Source organism: Coregonus clupeaformis, chromosome 3 (assembly GCF_020615455.1).
Source record: "Coregonus clupeaformis isolate EN_2021a chromosome 3, ASM2061545v1, whole genome shotgun sequence".
In the NCBI taxonomy this organism is placed as follows: Eukaryota; Metazoa; Chordata; class Actinopteri; order Salmoniformes; family Salmonidae; genus Coregonus; species Coregonus clupeaformis.
The window spans coordinates 22,237,244-22,260,322 of NC_059194.1; the positions used below are offsets into that span (position 1 = coordinate 22,237,244).

At 45.4% G+C, this 23,079-nt stretch overlaps 1 protein-coding gene across 1 annotated transcript in view; it reads left to right on the plus strand.

The window, feature by feature from the left end:
- LOC121541916 (phospholipid-transporting ATPase ABCA1-like) overlaps positions 1-23,058 on the plus strand; it is a 49,332-nt gene extending 26,274 nt beyond the window's left edge. The window contains exons 8-37 of the mRNA XM_045207542.1: positions 1,403-1,492; positions 8,423-8,666; positions 8,852-8,991; positions 9,094-9,210; positions 9,558-9,752; positions 10,186-10,391; positions 10,635-10,811; positions 10,916-11,138; positions 11,345-11,566; positions 13,044-13,248; positions 13,395-13,508; positions 13,704-13,878; positions 14,004-14,135; positions 14,264-14,541; positions 14,637-15,184; positions 15,291-15,342; positions 15,458-15,971; positions 16,145-16,429; positions 16,576-16,714; positions 16,820-17,064; positions 17,385-17,562; positions 17,698-17,958; positions 18,120-18,243; positions 18,342-18,655; positions 18,964-19,070; positions 19,168-19,444; positions 20,069-20,172; positions 20,551-20,643; positions 21,071-21,314; positions 21,494-23,058. Of these exons, the coding sequence (XP_045063477.1) occupies positions 1,403-1,492; positions 8,423-8,666; positions 8,852-8,991; positions 9,094-9,210; positions 9,558-9,752; positions 10,186-10,391; positions 10,635-10,811; positions 10,916-11,138; positions 11,345-11,566; positions 13,044-13,248; positions 13,395-13,508; positions 13,704-13,878; positions 14,004-14,135; positions 14,264-14,541; positions 14,637-15,184; positions 15,291-15,342; positions 15,458-15,971; positions 16,145-16,429; positions 16,576-16,714; positions 16,820-17,064; positions 17,385-17,562; positions 17,698-17,958; positions 18,120-18,243; positions 18,342-18,655; positions 18,964-19,070; positions 19,168-19,444; positions 20,069-20,172; positions 20,551-20,643; positions 21,071-21,314; positions 21,494-21,649 (6,159 nt within the window). The 3' untranslated portion in view covers positions 21,650-23,058. The remainder of the gene's footprint in view (positions 1-1,402; positions 1,493-8,422; positions 8,667-8,851; positions 8,992-9,093; positions 9,211-9,557; positions 9,753-10,185; positions 10,392-10,634; positions 10,812-10,915; positions 11,139-11,344; positions 11,567-13,043; positions 13,249-13,394; positions 13,509-13,703; positions 13,879-14,003; positions 14,136-14,263; positions 14,542-14,636; positions 15,185-15,290; positions 15,343-15,457; positions 15,972-16,144; positions 16,430-16,575; positions 16,715-16,819; positions 17,065-17,384; positions 17,563-17,697; positions 17,959-18,119; positions 18,244-18,341; positions 18,656-18,963; positions 19,071-19,167; positions 19,445-20,068; positions 20,173-20,550; positions 20,644-21,070; positions 21,315-21,493) is intronic.
- The last annotated feature ends 21 nt before the right edge of the window (positions 23,059-23,079 follow it).

The window sequence follows — 23,079 nt, forward strand, 5'->3', positions numbered from 1 at the left end:
TCGATGTGCCCTTGAGCAAGGCACTTAACCCTAATTGCTCCTGTAAGTCGCTCTGGATAAGAGCGTCTGCTAAATGACTAAAATGTGAATATGAGCTCTCATGAAGTATTTGATTTTCGATTGCATTTGCATTGATGTTAGAGTGATTAGTGGGACAATAGATCGCTGAGTACCAGGCCATTAGCGACTGGCAGTTAGCAAGTTTGGTAGGCTACTAATGACCATAAGCATCATCAGAGCGCATTTTTGGTGAAGCCTAGTTACCGTGTCTAAACGATCACATGCAGTCAACGTAACAGCCCTAATCACCACTGACTTCTCCAAGGCCTTTGACAAAATCGACCACACCATCGCCGTTGAACACCTAATCCAACTGGGTGTCAGACCTGCCCTCACAGCATGGCTCTGCAGTTTTGTGACCGCCCGCAAACAACAGGTACACTACCAAGACAGCCTCTCAGACTGGCGGGAGCTGACGGGAGGTGTGCCTCAAGGAACTTTTCTAGGCCCTCTCATCTTCCTTGCAGTCATAGACAGTGCAGCCCGGGATGTCGACAGTAGGTGGAAATATGTTGACGATCTAAATCTGGTCAACACGTGTACAACAGGAAACATCAGCACACCACAGCAGGCCCTGAACAACTTCGACATGTTTTATCCTCCATCGCCTTAAAAAGGTTCCATGTGCCACAGGAAGACCTGGTGAGCATTTACACCGGCTACATATGCCACACCTTGGAGTATGCTGCTCCTGCTTGACTCAGCTCACTAACCCAGGCCTAGTCTGATGACCTGGAGAGTGTTCAGAAGAGACCATGCCACACCATCCTAGGAGGATACTCCAGTTATACTGGGGCACTTCAGACCCTGTCCTTACCCCAGTGTCATGAAAGACGGACACAACTCTGCACTGACTTTGCTGTCAGCCTCCTAAAATCTAAATTAAGAGGCTGGCTACCCACTGACCGAATCGCAGTGACAGGCAGGAACACCCAGAGTCAAAACAAACAAACTGAATGGTACATGAGGTCACCAATCCCATATTTCTGCTTATTGATTTAAGGAGTGTTTTTAAAACTGCAGGACATTATTGATTAATTTTTTTTTACTCGTTTTCAATTGTTGTTGCTCTTACCCATTAATATTTTGTATGGATTTAAAATCAAATCAAATTTTATTTGTCACATGTGCCGAATACAACGTAGACCTTACCGTAAAATGCTTACTTACAAGCCCTTAACCATCAATGCAGTTTTAAGAAAAATAAGAGTTTTCAGTTTGTATTGACTGCTATATGAGTGTAATAAGTCAAACTTATATATTTTTTTAAACAACAGACAGTCACTGTTCATATTTTCTATGTGTGTGTGAATTGACACTTCTTCCCTCCATCCCCCTACAGAAAGATGTGAGGGCTGACCCTGAAGCCGTCCAACAGGTGGCCGAGGCTACAGACAACCTCCTGGAGAGCTTGGGCTCGCTGGCCGTTGAGGTAGACAATCACTGTCATCACTGCAGTTTATTACATGATGAAAACTATAAGGTTTTCTGCTGCCTGCCATGATAGCCCAGTACATTTCCTGTTTTTAACCATGTTTCTTTTTATGACTGTCTTAACGAACACCCCTACCTAAGATCAACAGTTTGTTGTTGGCTGGACCACAGACAGAAAAGGCCCTTAGATGTACACTGAGTGTACAAAACATTAGGAACACCTGCTTTCTATGACAGACTGACCAGGTGAATCCAGGTGAAAGCTATGATCCCTTATTGATGTCACTTGTTAAATCCACTTCAATCAGTGTAGATCAGGGTTCTTCAATTCCGGTCCTGGAGGGCCGAAACACTTCTGTTTTTTATTTCTACCTGGTAGTTAATTGCACTCACCTGGTGTCCCAGGTCTGAATTAGCCCCTGATTAGAAGGAGAGGATGAAACCAGAGGTGTTTCGGCCCTCCAGGACCGGAATTGAAGAACCCTGGTTTAGATGAAGGGGAGGAGACAGGTTAAAGAAGGATTTTTAAGCCTTGAGACAATTGAGACATGGATTGTGTATGTGTGCTATTCAGAGGGTGAATGGGCAAGACAAAATATTTAAGTTCCTTTGAACGGGGTATGGTATTATGTGCCAGGCGCACCGGTTTGTGTCAAGAACTGCAACGCTGCTGGGTTTTTCACACAGTTTCCCGTGTGTATCAAGAATGGTCCATCACCCAAAGGATATCCAGCCAACTTGACACAACTGTGGGCCAGCATCCCTGTGGAACGCTTTCGACAACTTGTAGAGTCCATGCCCTGACGAATTGAGGCTGTTCTGAGGGCAAAAGGGGGTGCAACTCAATATTAGGAAGGTGTTCCTAAAGTTTTGTACCCTCAGTGTATAGGATGAAAACATCAATGGAGAACATAATTACAAAATGGCCGCCACAAATGTCTCCCCCTTACCCCGACCTTTAATCTGGTCTTATTTGAAGTTTCACAGCATACAGGAGGAGAGGTTGGACTAAAACAGCACGTGGCGTTTTGCAGCCACCCTCAACTCGCTGCAGTATTTGTTTGTTGCCTGATAACCTCACCCAATTTGTTTGGATTGCTAATACATGTAGCTAGAAAGTTAATTGGAGAGGCAGTTGGTCCCTAGATGTTTGAGCCACAGCTTTTTTTATTACATGTTTTTATTTAACCTTTATTTAACCAGGTAAGACAGTTGAGAACAAGTTCTCATTTAAAACTGCGACCTGGCCAAGATAAAGCAAAGCACTGCGATAAAAACAACAACACAGAGTTACATATGGGGTAAAACAAAACAAAGTCAAAAATACAACAGAAAATATATATACAGTGTGTGCAAATGTAGCAAGTTATGGAGGTAAGGCAATAAATAGGCCATAGTGCAAAAAATTACAATTAGTATTAACACTGGAATGATAGATGTGCAAGAGATGATGCGCAAATAGAGATACTGGGGTGCAAATTAGCAAAATAAATAACAATATGGGGATGAGGTAGTTGGGTGGGCTAATTTCAGATGGGCTGTGTACAGGTGCAGTGATCGGTAAGGTGCTCTGACAACTGATGCTTAAAGTTAGTGAAGGAGATAAGAGTCTCCAGCTTCAGAGATTTTTGCAGTTCGTTCCAGTCATTGGCAGCAGAGAACTGGATGGAATGGCGGCCAAAGGAGGTGTTGGCTTTGGGGATGACCAGTGAGATATACCTGCTGGAGCGCATATGGGTGTTGCTATGTTGACCAATGAGCTAAGATAAGACGGGGATTTGCCTAGCAGTGATTTATAGATGGCCTGGAGCCAGTGGGTTTGGCGACGAATATGTAGTGAGGACCAGCCAACAAGAGTGTACAGGTCACAGTGGTGGGTAGTATATGGGGCTTTGGTGACAAAACGGATGGCACTGTGATAGACTACATCAAATTTGCTGAGTAGAGTGTTGGAGGCTATTTTGTAAATGACATCGCCAAAGTCAAGGATCGGTAGGATAGTCAGTTTTACGAGGGCATGTTTGGCAGCATGAGTGAAGGAGACTTTGTTGCGAAATAGGAAGCCGATTCTAGATTTAACTTTGGATTGGAGATGCTTAATGTGAGTCTGGAAGGATAGTTTACAGCTTAATGTCAAGGATTACTGTTTGCCAGTGTTCTAATGTGATGATAATCACAGTTTTCTCCTGTGAAAAGATATGAGAACAGAATAGGATGGAGGAATTCACCTCTTTCTCCACGGGGGGCCAGTATGAAAAAATATATATATAATGTACAGTGGGGAAAAAAAGTATTTAGTCAGCCACCAATTGTACAAGTTCTCCCACTTAAAAAGATGAGAGAGGCCTGTAATTTTCATCATAGGTACACGTCAACTATGACAGACAAATTGAGATTTTTTTTCTCCAGAAAATCACATTTTTTTAATGAATTTATTTGCAAATTATGGTGGAAAATAAGTATTTGGTCACCTACAAACAAGCAAGATGTCTGGCTCTCACAGACCTGTAACTTCTTCTTTAAGAGGCTCCTCTGTCCTCCACTCGTTACCTGTATTAATGGCACCTGTTTGAACTTGTTATCAGTATAAAAGACACCTGTCCACAACCTCAAACAGTCACACTCCAAACTCCACTATGGCCAAGACCAAAGAGCTGTCAAAGGACACCAGAAACAAAATTGTAGACCTGCACCAGGCTGGGAAGACTGAATCTGCAATAGGTAAGCAGCTTGGTTTGAAGAAATCAACTGTGGGAGCAATTATTAGGAAATGGAAGACATACAAGACCACTGATAATCTCCCTCGATCTGGGGCTCCACGCAAGATCTCACCCCGTGGGGTCAAAATAATCACAAGAACGGTGAGCAAAAATCCCAGAACCACATGGGGGGACCTAGTGAATGACCTGCAGAGAGCAGGGACCAAAGTAACAAAGCCTACCATCAGTAACACACTACGCCGCCAGGGACTCAAATCCTGCAGTGCGAGACGTGTCCCCCTGCTTAAGCCAGTACATGTCCAGGCCCGTCTGAAGTTTGCTAGAGTGCATTTGGATGATCCAGAAGAGGATTGGGAGAATGTCATATGGTCAGATGAAACCAAAATATAACTTTTTGGTAAAAACTCAACTCGTCGTGTTTGGAGGACAAAGAATGCTGAGTTGCATCCAAAGAACACCATACCTACTGTGAAGCATGGGGGTGGAAACATCATATGCTTTGGGGCTGTTTTTCTGCAAAGGGACCAGGACGACTGATCCGTGTAAAGGAAAGAATGAATGGGGCCATGTATCGTGAGATTTTGAGTGAAAACCTCCTTCCATCAGCAAGGGCATTGAAGACGAAACGTGGCTGGGTCTTTCAGCATGACAATGATCCCAAACACACCGCCCGGGCAACGAAGGAGTGGCTTCGTAAGAAGAATTTCAAGGTCCTGGAGTGGCCTAGCCAGTCTCCAGATCTCAACCCCATAGAAAATCTTTGGAGGGAGTTGAAAGTCTGTGTTGCCCAGCGACAGCCCCAAAACATCACTGCTCTAGAGGAGATCTGCATGGAGGAATGGGCCAAAATACCAGCAACAGTGTGTGAAAACCTTGTGAAGACTTACAGAAAATGTTTGACCTGTGTCATTGCCAACAAAGGGTATATAACAAAGTATTGAGAAACTTTTGTTATTGACCAAATACTTATTTTCCACCATAATTTGCAAATAAATTCATAAAAAATCCTACAATGTGATTTTCTGGAAAAAATATTCTCATTTTGTCTGTCATAGTTGACGTGTACCTATGATGAAAATTACAGGCCTCTCTCATCTTTTTAAGTGGGAGAACTTGCACAATTGGTGGCTGACTAAATACATTTTTTCCCCACTGTATGCACTAACTGTAAGTCGCTCTGGATAAGAGCGTCTGCTAAATGACTAAAATGTAAATGTAAATGTAAGTCAAGTACTGTAGGTCTGACACATACAGTGCATTCGGAAAGTATTCAGACCCCTTGACTTTTTCCACATTTTGTTACATTACAGCCTTATTCTAAAATTGATTAAATTAATTATTTTTCTCATCAATCTACACACAATACCCAGTAATGACAAAGCAAAAACAGGTTTTTAGAAAGAAATGAAAAATCAGAAATACCTTATTTACATAAGTATTCATACCCTTTGCTATGAGACTCGAAATTGAGCTCAGGTGCATCCTGTTTCCATTGATCATCCTTGAGATGTTTCTACAACTTGATTGGAGTCCACCTGTGGTAAATTCAATTGATTGGACATAATTTGGAAAGGCACACACCTGTCTATATAAGGTCCCACAGTTGACAGTGCATGTCAGAGCAAAAACCAAGCCATGAGGTCGAAGGAATTGTCCGTAGAGCTCCAAGACAGGATTGTGTCGAGGCACAGATCTGGGGAAGGGTACCAAAAAATGTCTGCAGCTTTGAAGGTCTCCAAGAACGCAGTGGCATCCATCATTCTTAAATGGAAGAAGTTTGGAACCACCAAGACTCTTCCTAGAGCTGGCCGCCTGGCCAAACTGAGCAATCGGGGGAGAAGGGTCTTAGTCAGGGAGGTGACCAAGAACCCAATGGTCACTCTTGACAGCTCTCCAGAGTTCCTCTGTGGAGATGGAAGAATCTTCCAGAAGGACAACCATCTCTGCAGCACTCCACCAATCAGGCCTTTATGGTAGAGTGGCCAGACGGAAGCCACTCTTCAGTGAAAGGCACATGACAGCCCGCTTGGAGTTTGCCAAAAGGCACCTAAAAACAAGATTCTCTGGTCTGATGAAACCAAGATTGAACTCTTAACAAAGTACTGAGTAAAGGGTCTGAATACCTATGTAAATGTGATATTTCCGTTTTTTATTTATACATTTGCAAAAAATTCTAAAAATGTGTTTTTGCTTTGTCATTATGGGGAATTGTGTGTAGATTGATGAGGGGTAAAAAAACAAACAATTTAATCAATTTTAGAATAAGGCTGTAACGTAACAAAATGTGAAAAAAAGTCAAGGGGTCTGAATACTTTCCAAATGCACTGTATGTTGAGAATATCTCTTATATTGAGGATATCTCTTATATTGAGAATATCTCTATTCTCGTTGTGTTCTTGCTATTTTCTTGCTTTGTCAGTTATACTGTCCTCCATAGCAATAGAAAAGGACCCTTGTAAGTAACTTGGCAGTAACTGTATTGGTATCCAGTGTCTCTGAGCCTAGATTTCCTCAGGAGATAGATGACTAGGAACAGCTGAACAAAGAGAGAAGTCTTTCTAAACAAGTTAGTGGGCTAGTCAGCATTTACCCAAAGGAAAGTTAACTCGAGCTGATTGATTTACACCGAGGAGGCTTTAAGACTGGCTCGATGGCGGGCCAGACTGTACCCAAGTGTTTTGTCTGTGTTTTCTCAACCCATCAGTGCTCTGTTGATTACTTTGCTTACAACAATAAGGATAACCCCTATAAGTATACATAGATTCTTATGTCCGCAAACACATGTTGGTATGTTGCAACTGCATACCCATGTCATAAGCATTTCACTATACCCTCGATAACATCTGAAAAATATGTGTATGTGACCAATAAAATTAGATTTGAGCTATGTAGAACTTCTATGTAGTGTTTATGAAGGCTCTTAACTACAGTATAGTGTACAGTCTTTAGGAGTTACTAAAACAAGTAGACACACACTTTGTTGTTCTTTGTTGCCTGCTAAGCCCAACAATGTATATGAAGATGTCAAGAAACTCTGAGTCACTAAATATGACTTGGTTTGGCACATTACCCTGGGGTTATGTAGGGGTGTGAACCCCCTAGAAACAACTCACGAGGGGTCCAGAGCTGCTGTCCTGTTATTGTGTGAGAGTTCAGTGTGTACAGCTGTGTCCCCCGTGTCTCTCTCACACACACACACACACACACACTCTGTTCCAGGTGCGCCGCCCGGGCTAGATTGAAACCATGTGCCTGCTTTCTTGCTGTCGTGGCCAGGCTGAGTCAGGTCCATCTGTACGGAGAGGAGGGAAGGGGAGGAGATGGGAGGGCCTGACTGGCACGTATGTAAACACATTGTCATAGGCTCTGGGAGAGGCAACAGTCAGTACCACGTCTCTCCTCCTCCGCCCCAGTGATGAATGACCGAGAGTAACCTTTTCCCTCTGGCACATATTTTTTTCTCACTCCTGACTTTCTCTGTTTTCCCATGCTGGGTGAGGAAACCAGCTTTGGCGAGTGAGAAAAAGAAGGATAGAAATAGATAGTGAGAGAGAAGAGGTCAAACATAGAATGGCAAATCTGCCACAAAAGGTGTAGCTTTTCTGTGCAGACATAACAGCACACATTTCTTAGTACTGTATTATGTGAATGTTGTAATAAGGCATTGTGCATTACAAGGCATTAGGACAGTTAGCACACACGCTTTTCAGGCTTCTTGTGAGGTCTGTTGTTGTGTTTTCAATGCTCCTAGTCTGCGCCGAGTCCATCCTTTTTTATAATCCGGTATCAAGATCAATTATTGACCAGAAATGCAAGGCAGCAAAATCAGGTTGTTGTAAAAATCCTCTGGTCAGCCAAAGAACCAGGGTAGCCAAATACCATAATAGCATTAAAAATAAATAATAATAATAATGAACAATAAAGCATTAATACACGAGGTGGTGTGATTTACTGTGGTTTTAGCATGGCTGTGCTGAGGTCATAGCTACAAGACAAAGATTAATGTATCCATCTATCCACACACAGAAAGTCTTTACAACACATTGACAAGTTGCCTTATAACAATATGTATCCATTTCACCATCTCAACAAGCTGGTCTGGAATCACAATGAACTGCTCCAAGTCCAGGTCACACTCTCATTTGCATCCTACAATATGACCCCCTGACCCCATTTGCTAACATCACAACCCCTTATGTCCCAAATAGCTGGCCAGCATGAAGAGTTGGAGAGACCTGCGTAACGAGATCATCTTCCTCACTGAGAACGCCACATCCTCCCCCAGCCACATGTACCAGGCCGTGTCGCGCATCGTCTGCGGCCACCCCGAGGGTGGCGGACTAAAGATCAAGTCCCTCAACTGGTACGAGGACAACAACTACAAGGCCCTGTTTGGCAACCACAACACAACTGACGGGGAGGAGCCCATCTCTGCCTATGACAACACATCCAGTAGGCAACTTCTCCTTCATGTTAATGTATTCCAGTGGTATTCTTTGCTAGAAATTTTAGGAACCCCCCCCCCCTCCCATCTGTGAATACCACTGATCTATTCCCTGATTTCCAAACTGCTTCAAGGATAGCTGTGACATCCTTGTCTGGACCTGATGTCATTGTTCCTTCTGTGACCCCTCCAGCGCCATACTGTAACGCTATGATGAGGAACATGGAGTCCAGCCCCATGTCCAGGATGATCTGGCAGGCCCTGAAGCCTCTGCTCATGGGCAAGATCCTGTACACCCCTGACACCCCCGCCACACAGAAGATCATCCACGAGGTGTGTATCAGTCATACTATACCTCTTAGCTACAGTATATTGCTGGTTCCAGTAGTTGTTTTAGCAGAACACTAACTGTCCCACTCTCGCCCTCTCCTCCAGGTGAACAGAACATTCCAGGAGCTGGGGGTCCTCAGAGAGCTGGGGGGCATGTGGGAGGAAATTAAGCCCAAGGTCTGGGACTTCATGGAGAGCAGCGAACACATGGACCTAGTAAGGGTATGTCTGACTAATCTGTTGTCTCTACTACAGCCAACATCACATATACTGTATGTTAGCCTTGTGGAGCACCTTTGTAGAATACCTTATACAACATTTTATTTTCAGTTTTGAAATGCTTTTGGCTTATTGAATGGCATCAGTAATAATAACTCAGAGACAAAACCCAGGACATGACACAGTAACATAGCAAATAGCAATACAACAAAATACATGATTAAGTAACATGGTAGGAAGCAGCCCTTTCAGATGGTCAACACTGGCATCTTGTGGAGGGATGCGGGACGGTGCCACAAAGTCCTCAGCCACTCACAGTCACTCTCCTGCTCTTCCCCCCTCTCTCGCAGACCCTACTGAAGAACAATGGCACTGCCAGCTTCTTCACCTCCCAACTGGCGGGCACAGAGTGGACTGTGGAGGACGTCTCCAACTTCCTGACTAAACATTCGCAGGACACGCGCCCTCACGGCACCGCCTTCACCTGGAGGGAAGTCTTCAACGAGACGGACCAGGCCATCATGAGCATATCCCGCTTCATGGAGGTCTCTCTCTCTCTTTCACTCTCTTTCACTCTCTTTCTCTCTCTCTCTCTCGCTCACTCTCGCTCACTCTCACACACACACACGCAGTCACTTGGCCACTTTCTTAGCCTCCGTTCAATTTAGTTTATTTTCTGGTGAAATCCCCATTCAGCACCTTCTGCAATACATGCCAATTACATAATTGCGGGCGGTAAAACAAAAAGTGAAACTCATCAAGGTGCTTTGGGTCTGAGGGTTTTCATTCCAGTCATTGCCCTCTCTTTGTGGAAATAGTAGTCAGAAAAACACAGCTGGACCAAGTTAGCCATGAACCTGATGAACATTCCATTTAAAGCCTCCCCATCCCCCCCTTCCAGCATGTGAATGGATCTGCTAGTCCTGGCCAAGACCAAATGAGGATAGGCCTTTAACAAATGTGTTTGTTTGTTTACAGTGTGTAAACCTGGATAAGATGGAGCCCGTGGCCAATGAGGAAAGGATGGTCAACAAATCCATGGCGCTCCTGGACGATAGGAAGTTCTGGGCGGGGATTGTGTTTCCCGACATTGAGGCCAACAGCTCTGAACTGCCAGCCAATGTCAACTACAAGATCCGCATGGACATCGATAATGTGGAGCGCACCAACAAGATCAAAGATGGGTATGTTGATTCAAGCGCCCCAATCTACCTACTAGATGTATTGGACAGTGTTTTATGTCTGTGCCATTGTGGTCATTTTGAACATTAACTTTATTTTTTTTTGGCAGAGGATCACTTTCAGCTTTTTTCTGTTTTGTTGGTAAAATTAGAATTTGATGTGAACCTTGCTCCTTGGGAGGGAGTGAATTTGTAAGAGGTTTACAGAAGGGGGGTTTAAGAATTGATTTTGCTCTCTCCTAACAGATATTGGGACCCCGGTCCTCGTGCCGACCCCTTTGAGGACCTGCGCTACATCTGGGGCGGCTTCTCTTACCTCCAGGACATCATCGAGCACAGCATCATCACAGTAGTGACTGGCGTTAAGGAGAAGACGGGAGTCTACATCCAACAGATGCCCTACCCCTGCTACGTGGATGACATGTGAGTCACACCGAGCAGGATTTGAGGCAGCTTACGACAGGCTAACTGCAAGGCTTCAAAATGGCATCTATTTCCTCCTTTGACCTATGACGTCTGTCCTCCAGCTTCCTGCGGGTGATGAGTCGCTCCATGCCCCTCTTCATGACCCTGGCCTGGATGTACTCTGTGGCCATCATCATCAAGAGCGTGGTGTACGAGAAGGAGGCGAGGCTGAAGGAGACCATGAGGATCATGGGATTGGACAACGGCATCTTGTGGTTCAGCTGGTTCATCAGCAGCCTCATCCCCCTGCTCATTTCTGCCGGCCTGCTGGTGGTGCTGCTCAAGGTACTGCACTGCATACCAGGATTTAGGATGACAATGATCCTTTTTTGCATCACAATATTTCAGTGATATCAGTATTGCAATATTTCAGTGATATCGGTATGGTGACATTAACTTGTATTAATATTTGATGTTGATGTGAGACCGGTTTTTAATTGACTTCCTCCCTATTTACCAATGAGCATCCTCCCTCTCTCTCCTCTAATCAGATGGGGAACCTGCTGCCCTACAGTGACCCCGGCGTCATCTTCCTGTTCCTGGGTTCCTTCGCTGTGGTAACCATCATGCAGTGCTTCCTCATCAGCACAATGTTTGCCCGTGCCAACCTGGCGGCGGCATGTGGTGGCATCATCTACTTCACCCTCTACCTGCCCTATGTCCTCTGTGTGGCCTGGCAGGACTACGTGGGCTTTGGGGCCAAAATTGTCGCTGTGAGTCATGCTTTTATATGTACTAGAGATTTTGAGTTGATGTTGGTTGTCCACGTGTGACGTTTTATAAGAGGAGCCACTTTCATTAAATTATTAAGTATAGTGCCACTACAAAAAGGGCAGCTTTTTCATTTAAATGTGTTTGTAATGTAACTGTCTCTTTTGACACATCATTGTTTTTTCTGCTGCTGGTTACCTCTTCAGGCTCAGCATCTTATTGGCATTGGTGTTGTATATGATACACTATATATACAAAAGTATGTGGACACCCCTTCAAATTAGTGGATTTGGCTATTTCAGCCACACCCGTTGCTGACAGGTGTATAAAATCGAGCACACAGCCATGCAATCTCAATAGACAAACATTGTCAGTAGAATGGCTTTACTGAAGAGCTCAGTGACTTTCAACGTGGCACCGTCATAGGATGCCACCTTTCTAACAAGTCAGTTTGTCACATTTCTGCCCTGCTAGAGCTGCTCCGATCAACTGTAAGTGCTGTTATTGTGAAGTGGAAACGTCTAGGAGCAACAACGGCTCAGCCGTGAAGTGGTAGGCCACACAAGCTCACAGAACGGGACCGCCGAGTGCTTAAAGGCGTAACGCGTAAAAATCGTCTTTACTCTGTTGTAACACTCACCACGAGTTCCAAACTGCCTCTGGAAGCAACAGGACAATAACTGTTCACCGAGAGCTTCATAAAAAGGGTTTCTATGGCCGAGCAGGCGCACACAAGCCTAAGATCACCATGTGCAATGCCAAGCGTCGGCTGGAGTGGTGTAAAGCTCACCGCCATTTGACTCTGGAGCAGTGGAAACGCATTCTCTGGAGTGATGAATCACGCTTCACCATCTGGCAGTCCGATGGCCGAATCTGGGTTTGGTGGATGCCAGGAGAACGCTACCTGCCCGAATGTACAGTGCAAACTGTAATGTTTGGTGGAGGAGGAATAATGGTCTGGGGCTTTTTTTCATGGTTCAGGCCCCTTAGTTCCAGTGAACGGAAATCTTAACGCTACAGCATACAATGACATTCTAGGTTATTCTATGCTTCCAACTTTGTGGCAACAGTTTGGGGAAGGCCCTTTCTTGTTTCAGCATGACAATGCCCCTGTGCACAAAGCGAGGTCCATACAGAAATGTTTTGTCGAGATTGGTGTGGAAGAACTTGACTGGCCTGCACAGAGCCCTGACCTCAACCCCATTGAACACCTTTGGGATGAATTGGAACGACGACTGCGAGCCAGGCCTAATCGCCCAACATCAGTGCCAGACCTCACTAATGCCCTTTTGGCTGAATGGAAGCAAGCATGTTCCAACATCTAGTGGAAAGCCTTCCCAGAAGAGTGTAGGCTGTTATAGCAGCAAAGGGGGGACCAACACCATATTAATGCCCATGATTTTGAAATGAGATGTTTGACGAGAAGATGTCCACATACTTTTGGTCATGTAGTGTATTAACCTCTCTCCTTCTCTACAGAGCCTGCTGTCCCCAGTGGCCTTTGGCTTTGGCTGTGAGTACTTTGCCCTGTTCGAAGAGCAGGGCATCGGCATCCAGTGGAACAACCTGTTCAACAGCCCCATGGAGGAGGATGACTTCAGCCTGACCACCGCCATCATCATGATGTACTTCGACTCCTTCCTCTACATGGTGATGACCTGGTACATCGAGTCCGTCTTCCCTGGTAGGTGTCCTTGAGCTGAACTGTTCCACTATAATGGATCTGTTTGGGTCCCATTTTGATAGGCTTGTTGAGGCTTCTTGCATTGTATTGTATTGTTTTGATGTTTGCATTGTCTAGATGTATGTGTTTGTTGTGGTCTCCTTCAGGTCAGTATGGTATTCCCAGGCCCTGGTACTTCCTGTTCTCCAAGTCCTACTGGTTTGGAGAAGGAGACAACAGGAAGACTGACTTCAGTCAGAACAAGAGAAGGAACTGTGAAGGTAAGACCCTGATTTAATGCCGATGCAGAGCAACTGATTATCCACATGGTGGCGATATAGATTAGCCCAAAAGTGTGTTGCCAGAATGGTAGTGTGTTGCCAGAATGAGCGAATGGATTTGAGTAGTTGTATGTGTATTAAAGTAAAGGGAAATGGGATGGTCATTGTACCCCATTTGATGGACTGTGTCTTCAGCTGTCTGTATAGAGGAAGAACCAGCCCACCTGAAACCTGGCGTCTTCATAGAGAACCTAGTCAAGGTGTACCGGCACGGGAAGAAGCTGGCTGTGGACGGGCTGACTCTGGGCTTCTACGAGGGACAGATCACCTCTTTCTTGGGCCACAACGGAGCAGGGAAAACCACCACCATGTAAGTGCAATAACACACAAGTAGTGCCATCGGTGTGAACAATAGCCCATTCAAATTGAGTTGAATGTTAAATTGATATAATTTAAAAGGATTTAATCTAATATTTGCGTTTTTGTATTTCTCAGGTCGATTCTAACGGGACTGTTTCCCCCTACCTCTGGCACTGCTTACATCCTGGGCAAAGACATCCGATCAGAGCTGAGTGCTATTCGACAGAGTCTGGGCGTTTGTCCACAGCACAACGTTCTCTTCAGCATGTAAGTGTTCCCAGTCCATCATATTAACAACCAGTTTTAACATAAAGTTAATTCTAATGACCCAAAGCAGGTTTCTTATGAGCAGTTGTTGAATGGAGTCTAACGTGGTTGTTTTGGGGTTTGACCAGGCTGACCGTCGAGGAGCACATCTGGTTCTACGCTCGTCTGAAGGGTCTATCTGAGGAACAGGTGAAGTCTGAGATCGAACAGATCCTGATAGACACTGGCCTGCTGCACAAACGCACTTCCAGGACCAGCACACTGTCCGGAGGGATGCAGAGGAAGCTCTCTGTGGCTCTGGCCTTTGTCGGAGGGTCAAAGGTTGTGATTCTGGATGAGCCCACTGCCGGGGTCGACCCCTATGCCCGCAGGGGCATCTGGGACCTTTTGCTCCAATACCGTCAAGGTAACCACTATCTCCTTACCTCTTTTTAGCAGCTATGTTTAAGAAACTACTGGGGGGAGTCCTGTGTGATAACTGTTTTCCCTCCCCCTATCCAGGTCGTACCATCATCCTCTCCACCCACCACATGGACGAGGCGGACATCTTGGGCGACCGCATCGCCATCATCTCCCACGGCAAGCTGTGCTGCGTGGGCTCCTCCCTCTTCCTGAAGAACCAGCTGGGTACAGGCTACTACCTCACCCTGGTCAAGAAGTGCCCAGAACCTTTCCTCAGCTCCTGCCGCAACTCCTCCAGCACCGTCTCCTTCACCAAGAAGGAGGAGGATTGTCCCTCTGAGAGCAGCTCCGACGCAGGCCTTGGCAGCGAACACGAGAGTGAAGTAGCTACCATAGAAACTGCTCAGGCAGCTTCCAACTGCGAAAGTGCCTTCGTGCCCCCCGATGTCTCCCTGATCTCCAGCCTGATCTTCAAGCACGTCCCGGCCGCCCGCATGGTGGAAAACCTTGGCCACGAGCTCATCTATGTCCTGCCCTACGGCGCCGCCAAGGACGGAGCCTTCGTAGAGCTCTTCAAGGACATGGACAGTCGCCTCCCTGACCTGGGCATATCCAGCTATGGTGTCTCCGACACCACCCTGGAAGAGGTACAACTAGAATAGATTATTAAATGGATAACGTCCAGATGCTCAAAGTGCTTTACATTGCATTGGGGAATAGTGTTTGATTTCTGTCTTTTCTATCTCCTTGTAGATTTTCCTGAAAGTGGCAGAGGACAACGGAGTTGACACTGAAGTTCCCTCAGGTAAGAACCCTTTAGAAATCACCTGTGGGTGTGACTCGGATGATCAATTTTTGAATGGCTCTAGAAAACGTTAGCATCTGTTAATTTATGTTATTTTGTATGTGTTTTTGCCTAGACGGTACCCTCCCTGTGCGCAGACGTCGTAGAAATCATGCCTTTGGTGGAGGAAATGCCTTCGGTGGAGACCACCAGAGCTGCCTTAGACCCCAGATTGACGACGACAACAATGAACATAACGACTCAGACGCAGACCCAGAATCCAGAGAGACAGACTTATTGAGCGGCTCAGATGGTAAAGGATCCTACCAGGTGAAGGGCTGGGGTTTGAAGAGGCAGCAATTTGTGGCCTTGATTTGGAAGAGGTTTCTGTACGCTCAACGCTCCAGAAAAGGTTTCTTTGCTCAGATTGTACTCCCTGCCGTGTTTGTGTGCATTGCCCTGGTCTTCAGTCTCATCGTCCCACCATTTGGAAAATACCCCAGTCTGGAGCTGCAGCCATGGATGTACGAAGAACAGTCCCTCTTCATCAGTGATGACGCCCCTGAAGATGCTAGCACACAACAGTTATTGAGTGCCCTCACCGAAGGACCTGGGTTTGGAACGCGCTGCATGGAAGGACAGCCCATACCGTGAGTCTCAATATGCCAGGGTTTAACAAAATAGCTATTTCCATTTGTACCATTTCTCCTGTCTTTGAGGAAATAAATATATGACAGATAGGTTTACGATGTGGCACATATTTTCAATGTTCTTTAGGAGATAATGACTCTCAATCTCTCCCTCCCTCCTCCTTCTCTCTCAGTGACACTCCCTGTACGATGGGTGACGAGGACTGGTCCATACCGGAGGTCCCGGAGACCATTCTGGAACTGTTCCGCACAGGTAACTGGACCATGGAGGAGCCGTCCCCCGCATGCGCCTGCAGCTGTGAAGGCCGCAAGAAAATGCTCCCTGAGTGTCCTGCTGGAGCCGGAGGACTGCCACCCTCCCAGATGAAGATCAGCGAGACAGACACCCTGCAAAACCTGACCGGCAGAAACATCTCTGACTACCTGGTGAAGACCTATGCAGAGATCATTGGGAAAAGGTATAACTTTCATATATATATTGCATATATTTTATAACAGTGTTATGATATAGTATGTACAATAATTGAGTTATACAAGTGTTTTTGTATACCTGTCCAGCCCAAATTGACATTCAATAATTATATTTCTTTTTTTATTTTCACAGTTTGAAGAACAAGATCTGGGTAAATGAATTTAGGTATGGTGGCTTCTCATTGGGTGCCAGGAGCACCCACGTCCTCCCCCCAGCTGATGAAATTGACGACGCCATCGCTCGAGTGAGGAAGATTTTCAAATTGGAGAAGGTGAGACTTCTATTCATTCATTCCCACATTCACTATACCTCGGTTTCTGCCACGAACACAACATCACTGCCACCAATCTAAACCATTGTTATTCTTTATCTTCAGGGTGCAGCCGCAGACCGATTCCTGGAGAGCTTGTCTAGCTTCATCAATGGTCTGGACACCAAGAACAATGTCAAGATTTGGTTCAACAACAAGGGGTGGCACAGCATGGGAGCCTTCCTCAACGTGATGAACAACGGCATCCTGCGCGCCAACCTGCCCCCTGGCAAGGACCCCAGCAAGTTTGGCATCCGCGCCTTCAACCACCCGCTCAACCTCACCAAGGAGCAGCTGTCCCAGGTGGCACTGTAAGTACCCACGCCACAGGCATCTTGGAACAATGACATCATTAAAGTAATTTACCTAGTAAATGTAAATTACCTAGTACAGCGTTTCCCAAACTCGGTCCTGGGGACCCCAAGCTTGATGATTAGTTGATTATTTGAATCAGCTGTGTAATGCTAGGGCAAAAACCAAAACGTGCACCCCTTGGGGTCCCGAGGACCGAGTTTGGGAAACCCTGACCTAGTAGAATGTATAGTTTGTAAAGTGTGCCTAGCACAGTATACTCTCCGTTCTGTGTCCATTCCACCCAACTCACTGACCACCTAACCCCCCCTCTCTGTAGGATGACCACCTCAGTGGACGTCCTGGTGTCCATCTGCGTGATCTTCGCCATGTCCTTCGTCCCAGCCAGCTTCGTAGTCTTCCTCATCCAGGAGAGAGTGAGCAAGGCCAAGCACATGCAGTTCATCAGCGGCGTGCAGCCCCTGCTCTACTGGACTGCCAACTTCATCTGGGATATGGTGAGAACTCCTAGCGACCATTTTGAGTTTTCTTCTGAGCATTTAGCAACTGTTTTCTACTAGTTTAAAGCGCTACATGAACAGAATTAGTTTGATTGATTGACTGCTAACTTTGTACTCTTTTTTGTCTTGCAGTGTAACTACATCGTCCCGGCGACACTCGTCATCATCATCTTCGTCTGCTTCCAACAAAAGGCCTACGTGTCGTCCACCAACCTGCCAGTGCTGGCCCTGCTGTTGCTTCTCTATGGGTGGTCTATCACTCCCCTGATGTACCCGGCGTCCTTCTTCTTTAAGATCCCCAGCACAGCCTACGTGGTGCTCACCTCCGTCAACATCCTCATCGGCATCAACGGCAGCATCTCCACCTTTGTCATGGAGCTCTTCGGAGACAACGTAAGTGACACCAGACATTGGCTGCATAACGTGGTGTGCTCATCCTTGCTTAAGGAAGCCATTTAGTTTTTTAGACAACAGAGAATTAACAAGGTCATTTGTTAAGGTTCCACTTATCTGGTGACATTAAGGGTTAAATATTCATCCTATTCCCTCTTCAGGAGATTGGGGGTATCAACAACATCCTGAAGAACGTTTTGCTGATCTTCCCTCACTTCTGTCTTGGCCGAGGCCTCATCGACATGGTGAAGAACCAGGCCATGGCCGATGCTCTGGAGAGATTTGGTAAGAACTGCATTTCCCATGAGCCATTTTTCTATGTAATTCAGCGTAGAGGTGTCTCTTGAACTTTTCTCTAAACCCACTCCTCCTGCTGTTCACAGGTGAGAACCGCTTCCGATCCCCTCTGGAGTGGGACATGGTGGGCAAGAACCTGTTTGCCATGGCCGTGGAAGGAGTGGTCTTCTTCATCATCACCGTCCTTTTCCAGTACCGCTTCTGCATCAAGCCCATTAACCTGCACACCAAGCTCCCTCCGGTGGGCGAGGAGGACGAGGACGTGGCCAGAGAGAGGCAGAGGATCGTCAACGGACTGGGACAAGGAGACATCCTGGAGCTCCGACAGCTCACCAAGGTCTACAAGAGGAAGCAGAAGCCGGCTGTAGACCGTCTGTGTGTGGGCATCCCTCCTGGAGAGGTAAGATTAGATTATTTAAAACAAGTAAATACATGATGCAATGACATGCAATCTCTTTCAATCTCCTTCGGTATACATTTTACATTTACGTCATTTAGCAGACGCTCTTATCCAGAGCGACTTACAGAAGCAATTAGGGTTAAGTGCCTTGCTCAAGGGCACATCGACAGATTTTTCACCTAGTCGGCTCGGGGATTAGAACCAGCGACCTTTCGGTTACTGGCACAACGCTCTTACCCACTAAGCTACCTGCCGCCCCGTATATTTGAATACGGATATTTCCTCTGTTTCCTTTCTCTTTCTCTCAGTGCTTTGGCCTCCTGGGTGTGAACGGAGCTGGAAAGACCACCACCTTCAAAATGCTGACAGGAGACTCCATAGTCACCAGTGGAGAAGCTTTCCTGGCTGGAAAAAGGTAAGGCAGCCATTTTGTGCCAGAGAGCTCATACTAGGTATTACAGTGGAGAGCTTCAGTAGTCTAAATGTGAGACGGACTTATTTTGCTTTGGTAGTATACTGCGGGAGATAGACGAAGTGCACCAGAACATGGGCTACTGCCCCCAGTTTGACGCCATCAACGAACTGCTGACAGGCAGAGAGCACCTGGAGTTCTACGCCATCTTGCGTGGCGTGCCCGAGAAGGAAGTGTGCGAGGTTGCTGAATGGGGCATCCGTAAACTGGGCCTAGTAAAGTATGTGGACAAGGCAGCAGGAAGCTACAGTGGAGGAAACATGAGGAAACTCTCCACGGCCATGGCCCTGATAGGAGGACCACCTGTTGTGTTCCTGGTACGTACTATGTCCCAACACACACACACACACACACACACACACACACACACACACACACACACACACACACACACAGACCTACATAAATTGTAAACATCAACACAAGGGGATCAGACCGGTTGCATCAGCTTGGAGGTGACATATCAACAAAGCAACCTCCTCTAAATCAGATAACTGGTGTTTAATTGTTCTCCCGGTGGGGATTGCAGCAGCAACGGTTGTGTAATGAGGGTTAGATTAAAACTCTCCCACTGGCACGCCACAGTGCTCTCAAAGGATTCCTGGAAAATCATAGGCTTATGTTTTGCTCCTATTGGGCTGGAGAGAGGGGCTGGCCACATTAACTGTGAGCTGGATAAAGGGAGAGAGAGACAGAAACCGAGCGAGAGACATTGCAAGAGACAGAGCAAGAGACAGAGCAAGAGACATGGTGAGAGGGAAAGAGAAAAGAGAGAAACAAAGCCAGAGAGAAAGCAAGTTCTTAGCAGTCGCCTGTTTATAATAGCATAATGCAACACTAGAAGAGCCATAATGCCTTGCTCCTCCTGCTGCTGGTCTTCTCTGTGGGTTTCCTGCTCAACCTGTGGGCCAACCTTAACCTGGCTGTGCTCTTTGTGACAGGACGAGCCCACTACTGGGATGGACCCCAAAGCACGCAGGGCCTTATGGAACTGCATCCACAGCGTCATCAAGGAGGGACGCTCCGTGGTGCTCACCTCGCACAGGTAACCAGAAACACCTTTACACCTCAGCCATGCTAGGCTAAGAGCTAACTGCTATACATTGAAATGCATGATCTTGTTGTTTTGTTGATTGGTTGGCAACATGGTTTATGTTCGGTATAGGCTGCGGTTAGGCAAACATCATTAGCACAAATGTAGCCTATTGGCTTGTACTAGGTAGTTTACATGGTTCAAAGTATTGCTTACCCACTTACTGTGCATGATGACAATAATAGCTTTTGGAGTGTTAACTTTACTTTGACAAGTTATTAGCTTAGCAGCTTAGTTGACATAGTCTAACCTTTGCAGGGATGTGTTTTCTAGTTCAGCAATTCCTTTACACTGTATCTAATGTCTGTATCTACCATTTTGTGTCTTCAGTATGGAGGAATGTGAGGCCCTGTGCACCAGAATGGCCATCATGGTCAACGGCAGATTCCGCTGCTTGGGGAGCGTTCAGCACCTAAAGAACAGGTAATATGACAAGTCCTTTCACTGATGCATATGAAACAAGCCAATACCTACAAAGTTTGCTCTGTGGCTTTCAATACAGTAAGTTGCACAAATTATTATTGATATATTTATTGATATATTTTTGATTGTGCATTTTAGTGTATTTTTACCCCCTAATTCATCATGTTTTCATTTTTTTGTGTAAATCTAGATTTATTTGTTTATAATTCTTAACAATACTTTTTTGTATGGTTTTGTTTTGTAATCATTTGAAAGGTGCCTTACAAGCCTCAGTTTTTTTTCTCTCCTGAACTCTTTTTGTTTGCCTTTTAAACTCTCATCTTATTGTTTTGTATTTTCTTGTGAGTAACAAAAGTATAAAATAAAAAATTATTTGTTCACTTTATTTTTTTCTCTCCATCTTTTCACCTTTCCCCCGTCTCTCCAGGTTCGGAGACGGGTACACCATCATCCTGCGTGTGGCGGGGGCGGACCCTGACCTGCCGCCAGTGATTAAGTTCATTGAGAGCGAGCTGCCGGGCAGCACCCTTAAGGAGAAGCACAGGAACATGCTGCAGTACCAGCTGCCCTCCTCTCTCACCTCCCTGGCACACATCTTCAGGATCCTGGCCAAGAACAAGGACCTGCTCCGGATAGAGGACTACTCTGTGTCGCAGACCACACTGGACCAGGTAAGACGCCATCCGTCACTGGCTAAAGGCTTTGTGGTCAAAACTTGTTTTCGTTGAAGTGTGATTACTTGTGGATTACAGCACCATGCATTTTTATCTTTCTGCATGTTCTTTTATTAGTAGACTGGACATAGCATCATGTACTGTGATAATAGCTTACACTCTCTCTTCTCTACCAGGTGTTTGTGAACTTTGCCAAGGACCAGAGTGACGATTACCACTCAAAAGACAATTCAGTTAAGCGCAAAGAGGCAGTGGTGGACATTACCCCGCTCAGCTCGCGGCAGGCTGAAGAGAAGCTAGCCGAGGAGAGGCTAAAGGAGAGCTTGGTGTGAGCAAACGGAGACCATCTTCCACCCAAAACTGGAACTTAAACCCGCAAACAGTGTTGGACTGAGTTTATGTCCCTGTATTATTACAGTAGTATTTTAATACTTGTTTTAATTCTTCAGCCAGGTGTTGCTCTTGGAAGGGCCTGGCTGGAAAGCTCAATGCAAGTCAATGCAAAGTTTCCCACTCGTGCTGAAGCGAGTTGAGGCCCGGGGGGCCCCTCACGATACTCATTAAGGAGAAAGCGTATTAAACTTGGAATATCTGCCATATTTTTATCATGTGCTTCAGCAGATGTTATGCAGTGTATATTTCAGTGGAAACTGCGTTATTTTCTACTGTGTCATTCCAATCAACTGGTTTCTACCAATGATAGGAAAATCATTCAGGGCCTGTTTATTTTGGTTTTGTTCTCTAAGACCAGAATTACATGATGAAGAATCCCAATCATTTCTGTGGCCAAGGGCTGAACTGTAGAATCAGAATTGATTATGTTCGATTTTGTTTTTAAAGATGTACCTTTTATTTATATATTATGTAAATGAATATATAAACAAGACATGTTTTAATTATGTTTGGCTAAGTACATTGTGGCATTACTGTAATCATGAATGTTCTTCCTTCTAGTTCAGTACCTTACTATGTAGTGGACTCAGCCATTTTGAAACACTCCAATTGCAGGAACTTCTAAGAACACTTTAATGTACGCTATGCAAAGAACTGTTAAAAAAAAAAAAAAAAAAAAAAAAAAAAAAAGTATATATAGCTTTTTTTTTAAAGAAAAAACTAAAAGATTTGTTTGTGGGTTAAGACGCATTATCAACGTTTGCAATGAATACCTCAACACAACATACCACAGTACCCTGCCAGACATAAACTGTTTGAAGGATACTTCAGTATTTTCACCACCTAACCACTAGCAGAGAACAGAAACATTCCATCCATGGGTTGATAATAGTAAATCGAGGAACATCACCATGGATACTGTAAGGGACCGCCAGTGCCGTGTCAGTTTTGAACTCCTGTCATAACATGTGACCTGTGAGCTTGTCTTGTATCGTTGCAGAGACCGGTACAGTCAAGTGCCATTTTATTGTGAAATTAATAAAATAGTCCTTCGGGTAAAAGGACTCAGTATTTTGAAACACAAAGCTTGCCTGAAATGAGGCTAGTTCAACATTCCAAGCACTTTATTTGTGGTGTTAATTTGATTTTTTTTTTTGCGCTGGTATTTCCACAGACTGTATACAATTGTTTGTTTTGTTTTTGATCAAAAAGAAAGAGATAATCCTACCAAGAAAAGTATTTTTTTAATAGCCGTTTACGTTTTTAATGTATTGAGAAAGGCTGTGGGGATATCTGTTACTCGCCCTGTACAATACTTATTTACACAATAAAACCCAGCAAATCGTCAGTCCCGGCAAGTGTTTTCCAT